The sequence below is a fragment of the Aquila chrysaetos genome, chromosome 11 (genome assembly GCF_900496995.4).
Source record: "Aquila chrysaetos chrysaetos chromosome 11, bAquChr1.4, whole genome shotgun sequence".
Lineage (NCBI taxonomy): Eukaryota > Metazoa > Chordata > Aves > Accipitriformes > Accipitridae > Aquila > Aquila chrysaetos.
The window spans coordinates 7,746,670-7,753,434 of NC_044014.1; the positions used below are offsets into that span (position 1 = coordinate 7,746,670).

Sequence of the window (6,765 nt, forward strand, 5' to 3'; positions counted from 1 at the left end):
AGTAATTATGTTTGTATGTCTTCTACTCTGGTGCCAACACCTGTCTGAAAGCGGTGTTTAAATGGGAGCAGTAGCCAGTTGAAAGGGCAGCGTGAGCTCTTTAAGGCCTAATTAAGAACTGAAAGGAAGATGAAGTAAGTAGGACAAAAGATGTGAAAGTAGCTTAGATGATATTCCCAGAGCAGAATTCCTCATTAGAACAATAAAGAGATGATCAGAGATTTCCAGGCCTTCATTTTAGCTAACTCCATTTCCTCTGGCTGTCAGTGTGTACCCCCAGAGTATTTTGTAGCTGAAACAATCGCTCTTTGCGTAGCTTGTTATTTAGAATCTTTTTTTCTTAATAATTCATTATAAGATTAATGTTTTGTATTAAAATTGTAGTATCTGGTTTTGTAAAGATATAGTTGTTCCTTATACATTTAAGTATCACTTATGTGCTCAAACTGAGCATTTAAAAAACTTCTTAACTTTAACAATATTTATTTCTAAGTACTAACATCCCTTAACTAGAATTTTCTTGTGTAATTAATGTCATAGGTTATTCCCCCCAAAGATCTATATGGAGCACGTGTATGATAAAACATCTTTAAAGCATATGTATTACACACAATTTTCCAGTAAACATTATATAATAATTAAAGACATCATTGCATCTTAATTCCTGTTTCTTTGCCAAATCAGAAAATTAGGCAAACCCTGTATTTTAGATGTGGAGGTGTTAATGATGTCTTTTCCAATGTGTACAAAAATTTAGTACCAGAAAGGGAAAATTTCACTTCCTTCTTGTAGAAGAAAATGTGCTAAAAATATAATGACCGCAAAGTGAAGTTATTTTCTCTTCTGTACTAGTTGGAAATCAATTACTAACCAATTTATAAATTTCATCAAGTTAGCCATTTTAATAAATGTGGGAGTTATTGATCACTTACAATCGTGTAACTTGATAAGTTTAAAATCCTGAATACACGTACATAAACGTGACATTAAATATCTCAAATGTAGTGAGAAACCCCTAAAAGTGCATATTTTCGAGAGCTACTATTAGAATATAATTGATGGAGAGAGGCTGATTGATCTGTCGTACTTCAGCCTATTTGCAGTGCACCATCACTTTTAATTAGGTTTATTTGAAAACTTTGGCCACCTGCGTATTTTAATGATTCGACATATGCCAATGTGCAAATACGGAGCTGAAGGAAAAGGAATGAATATGACTTTATTACGTGGTGTGCTTCCTAGCTGTGCAAGCTTTATCATTTTTAATGACAAGTTTCTACTGTAAACAACAGCTATCTTGTGTTCTTCTTCTGCCCTGTTAGATGTGCAGGATTTGAGAGGTTAGATTATTTTACTTAATTAACAGTTCCATATTTTTTAAATGTCTCCATTTCTGAATCAGATGAAACTTACTGCTTAGCATGTCTAACAGTGCTAATGTTTTTATAAACCAACTCTCACAATCTTTTTCTCAGTTATACATTTCCAAATGTTTCCTAATCTGGTTACTTAAGGTCACAGCTAATTCTTCTTGACACAGAGTAAGACATTCAAGTTTACAGTGTTTTGGATCACATGTTGCATGTTGTTGGGAAAAGCTCTAGAGCAAATGGAGGTATGTTGTCTAAGAGAAGTAGCTTCTGTCAAGAGCTGCACATGAGAAACATGGGAAAAGTGATAACCCATCAACTTGTTCAGAACACTGAACTATTTAATAAAATCTGGTGTTTTTTTAAACTTATCTCTAGGATGGAAATCCTTTCGACGCCACTGCAGGATACCGTAACCTTACTTATGAAGAGGTTTTGCAGGAGCTGGTGAAACATAAAGAGCAACTTAAGAAGAAAGACACCCATATTCGTGAACTTGAGGATTACATTGATAATCTTCTTGTACGAGTAATGGAAGAAACACCTAGTATTCTCAGAGTGCCATATGAACCTTCTCGAAAAGCTGGCAAATTTTCCAAAAGCTAAAAAAGCGATACTTGATGGTACTTTCTGCTGAATACGTTTGTGGAAGGAAATCACACTTTAACATTTTGACTTACCTTCATTCCTTTTCTCCTAAGAAATTCCAGGAATCGGGAGAGGACGGGACTATGGCGTGGATTCTTTTTCATTTGTTTTTTACTCCAAACACTAGCAGGGACTGCCAAAAGTAATATTCTGTTAGATTACCTAAATAACCTTTTTTTTTTTTCTCTTTGAAAACACCTTTAGGTACAGAATACTTACGGTAGAGTTAATAATGCACATTAAATACATCCATGCAGTTTATATAATAGCTTAGTGTTCACCATGTGGCAGTTTCAGCTGGGAAGGCTGTGCTGTACAAATGTTTTCTTGAACAATTATTGGTATTATGCAAATACATCGATTCTGATACTCCAGCATGCCATCAAGACCACTGTTTTCAAGCCAGTGTAGTATGCTTTACTAAACCTAAGTGTGGTTTGTTGCAATGGAATGTGGTTTGTTCTACACATATTAGAGGAAAACAGTGATGCACAGTCTTTGCAGAGTAAGTGCTATATTCTATACAATGTGCTTTTTGTATAACAATGTAAAAAATACCATGCCATTTCAGTAATGGCACATGCTGGCATCAGTTATTTTACACTTAAATGCTGAATTTTGTGTATAATGATTGAACTTTGGTAGTGAGCTCATGACATAAGGTTGTTTTGAGGATCTTTTTGTATGAAGTTATTGCATGCCTTTTTATATGTTAAAGTACTTTGAACAGTGTTAATAGAGTCAGAGGTAGGACTGGAGAAAAGTATGGAATAAAGGTATGAATACTTTGTTCAGTCAAAGTCTACTACAGTGAAAATGTAGGAGAAATGAACAGACTGACTTAAATAGACATGATAATTCAAAAAATACAGAACTGACTCAATTTAAGGTTGAGTTTTACATGATACATATCTGTCTTAGGTTTTTAAAAATCTTATGACAACGAAGTATATGCCTTTAGAAATAGGCTATGTTGCTTAAACACATATAGAGTACTTAGAAAGGCTTTTCATTAAAAAAATCTGTATTCCTTGTAAGTACTTCTAAAAGTCAGTTTTCATTGAGGCAAATGAAAGAAGAATGTAGTAAATGACTTCCTGATCATTTAAGAATTGTTTGTAAAATGACATATGAAAAAGGTATCTGTTATTCAATAAATTGGCAAAATATAGTGATGAACGTATAATGGGAAAATACTGTAGGAGAAGAATCCTCACAATATTAACATAAATAGATTTTAATTTTATTTTCCTTCATAAGAGTCTCAGTTGGATTGTTGCTGTGAAACAGTAAGATGAGATTAAAAAAAAGTACAGAGAATAATTTAGATTTGGATTTAAGAAAACTAATTGTCTTTTCCTCCTCCTCTTCTTTTTCTACACCTGATCTGTTTTTTTCTTCTTACAGCACCATGTAATGGCTGTTGCTGAGGAGGGGAAAAAAGCTTGAAATTAAATTGCAATTTTTTGTGGTTGTTGTAAAACTTTTAAATATGTTTTCATTTTTAAAACTGCAAAAATTAGTAGTATCTTGAATAATTATGATCTGGAAAAGTTGAAAAAGTTCTACTGTCTGAATGCTTTTGACGATGTTAGTGTTGTTTGACAGCACAGAATTATTTTTGTTAGAAAAAAATACTTCTTTGTACAATTGTTCTCAGATTTCATGTACTTAGTTTTGGCTTTTTCTTTTTTTCTTCTCTTTATTTTCTTCAGTTTTTAGCAACTACCTCCCATCCCCCTAGTGCTGTGTCCCTAAAATGTATGCAGTTTGAGTGTTCCCAACCCACCGTTGGGATCCCTTAGCATAGCTCATTGTGCCTGGATGGAGCCTGAGTGATTCAAGCCCTACCTATTTGTAGTGCTCTGCAGTTAGACATTTGTAGCACAGAAATGGGCCCGCTTCATCAGGTAGTCTCTCTTTTGACTACCTAAGGATTTATCAAGTTCGGTACCTCATAAACCGATGAATGTTCTTTTGACCCACTTAAGATCTAAATGACTGTAAATTTGTTGTAATATATTCGAAGTGCCAAAGGTTATGTACTAAGTTATGGTACGTTTACTGTTGGAAGTTAGGTTTTGCACTCAATTAGATTTTGATTTCCTAATTACACCAAGATGTATTTCGGTTACACAGTATTTCCATAAAAGTTCTTAAACATTTTCAAATGTTTGGCCGAAGCAAGTGGTTTTCTCATATTGTTAATGGGGAAGTGTGCAGTTGTTTTGAATTCCACAGTCATTTTCAAACTAACTGGTATGAGACCATCTGTAGTATCTACAGTGATTAAATCATACGCACCAATGGGGTTTAACAAGTAAACTAACCAGAGAATATGCTCCAATGACTTTTCACTTGCAAGCCAACTTATAATTATTAAAATGAAACTCTACTATATTTAGCACCTCTGAAATCACTTCTTTTAGAATGTAAATGTAGAATATCAAACTGCATAATTGACTAAAAGCAGATCATTTGACATATTTGCATACCAAGAATGATAAGCAGATTAAAGGTAGCGAAAAGATCAATTTTTGTGCATTAGTGAAGAAATTTAGTGAAGCTTTGAATGTGCTATCTAGTCTTTATCTGATCTGTAAGTGAATAAAAGCACCTTTTGTTTCTAACGGTTTGTCAAGAAAGAGGGGAGAATGACAAATGCAATTTAGGAAAAGGTAAAGTTACTAAGAGAGGCAGAATGGGACATTTACAACTATGAAAATATTTTTATAGAGTTCTTTAGCTAAAGATAGAGGCTGCTTTTGGAGCAATTCTGTAAAGATTACATGCATGTCATTTTCTGCTTAGAAAGAAAATTTTAATGTTTTTCTGTATTTTGAGATTATTTTTGAAAAGCATCTTCACCCCACGTGTATTTTTTGAACCATGCAGCTTTTCAAATGAAAACATTTCATACAGAGTAGTTTATATGTTGAAAACAAAGTTCTGTTTCTCCCATAGGATAAAATTGTAAACTTTCTTGCAGATAATTTTAAAACTGTAATAACTTGCCTCTTATGGTCAGTCTTTCTTGCCCTTTAAAATGTAGGGATGAAAATTTTGGACATCTCCACATTATTTTGTTTTTTTCTCTCAAAAATTAGCATAAGAGTTTATCCATGCACACACTATACTTTGAAATTATCCTTTGAAACAGCTCTGCTCATAGCCATGTACCTTACGTACTTTAAAGAACAAATATCAAGGCCATACTTTAACGTTGTAAGTAACAAATTTAAACTTTCTGCCATTCGAGAAGGATGTTTAATATTTATATATGTTACCTCTTGCTGCTGTATTTTACGTTTAGCTGAGTTTTCCACCTACTAATGAATGTAGCATTCTCCCTAGATTATACATAACTACATTTATTGCTGTTGGCTCTGCACCAAGAACTATTTGTAATTTTCCAGCTGTGAAAATGTTGCCTTGCATTTAGAAAGGTTTCATGATTTGGGGACCTAATGAAACTCATGCTCATTGGGTACTAGTCTGCATTTCTTTCTGTACAGGATGCTCTTTCTTAGATGCATATAAAACAAACAGAACTGCTGTCTTAATATGTTTACTGCTGCACTGGAGGTTTATTTACTTCCAGCTTTAAAGAAAAATTGTTGTCCTACATCAAGTACGTAAACTAAGCTCATGGTTTTTTCGCTCTTTATGTATCCATTACTGTTGTAGATATGATAGAGGCGTTAGCTGTGGGCTTTTAAAATGGTGGTACTTAAAGCATGTTGACTAACTTCCTCTCTTTGAAGTACATGGTGAAGGATTATAGCGCTGCTGTGTTGATGATGCTAGATTTAAGGGTCTGTCAGCACTTTCGGTATGAAACCCTATTTTCAGGGATTTATAACTTCTAAATGTAGATACAGTCACTGGAAGTATTTAATATGCAATAGGTAGCACTTTAATCTGTTTATGAAGCGGTTTGAGATTTGTTTCTGTTGAAGAAGTCATGGTCTCTTAAAGCATGGTGGGCATTTGCTTTATCTTTCATAATTTGTACATTGAAGAAGCCACTGTATGTTACAAATAGTAGAGCCATTCCTATTCATCTTAGAAGCTTCCAGATGTCTTGTATTACAATGTACTATAAAAAGCTGAAGATCCAGGTTATATAGGAAGTCTGTAAAAGATATGAACATACTTATAACTTAAGGGTTGATTTCGTCTCGTGCAATCAATGGTAGTTTGTCTACATTTAATAATGGTACAGAATCACAACTATATGCACATGTGAGAACTATAAACTTAGGATGCATGAAAAACTTTATTTTTGTTTCATTATTGCAACTTCAACTCCTTTAATTTGATTAAAATGTTAACTTAATATTTTAATTTCTGTTCATTAAATAAATATTGCATGTCTAACACTAATAAAGCACCACAATGCACTACCGCAGTATTTCTTGAATTGTGATATTAATCTGTATTATGCAAAGCATCTAACTCCTAAGCTCCGCTTAAGTATGTGTTTGGAAGAACCCTGCTGTTGAGACTCTCAGACCACGGAGAGGTGTATTTCCTTAAGGACAGCTCTAAATGAATATCCCAGCTGTTTGCAGGGTAGCCATTAAGGGAAATCTCCTCAGTAGTGTCCAAAACTTATAATTAGTGAAACAAATGGCATGTTCTTAAATGTGCTAATATCTTATGTCTTTTTTAATATGACAGCTGTAGGGCCTTTAAATGTGCCATTCCTCCAGTTCTGTAGTTGCGTAAATATTACTAGGAGATC

At 33.7% G+C, this 6,765-nt stretch overlaps 1 protein-coding gene across 1 annotated transcript in view; it reads left to right on the forward strand.

The window, feature by feature from the left end:
• The window catches only part of RAB11FIP2 (RAB11 family interacting protein 2), a 34,395-nt gene extending 27,966 nt beyond the window's left edge, over positions 1–6,429 (forward strand). The window contains exon 5 of the mRNA XM_030030742.2: positions 1,749–6,429. Coding sequence (XP_029886602.1) covers positions 1,749–1,976 — 228 coding nt within the window. The 3' untranslated portion in view covers positions 1,977–6,429. The remainder of the gene's footprint in view (positions 1–1,748) is intronic.
• The last annotated feature ends 336 nt before the right edge of the window (positions 6,430–6,765 follow it).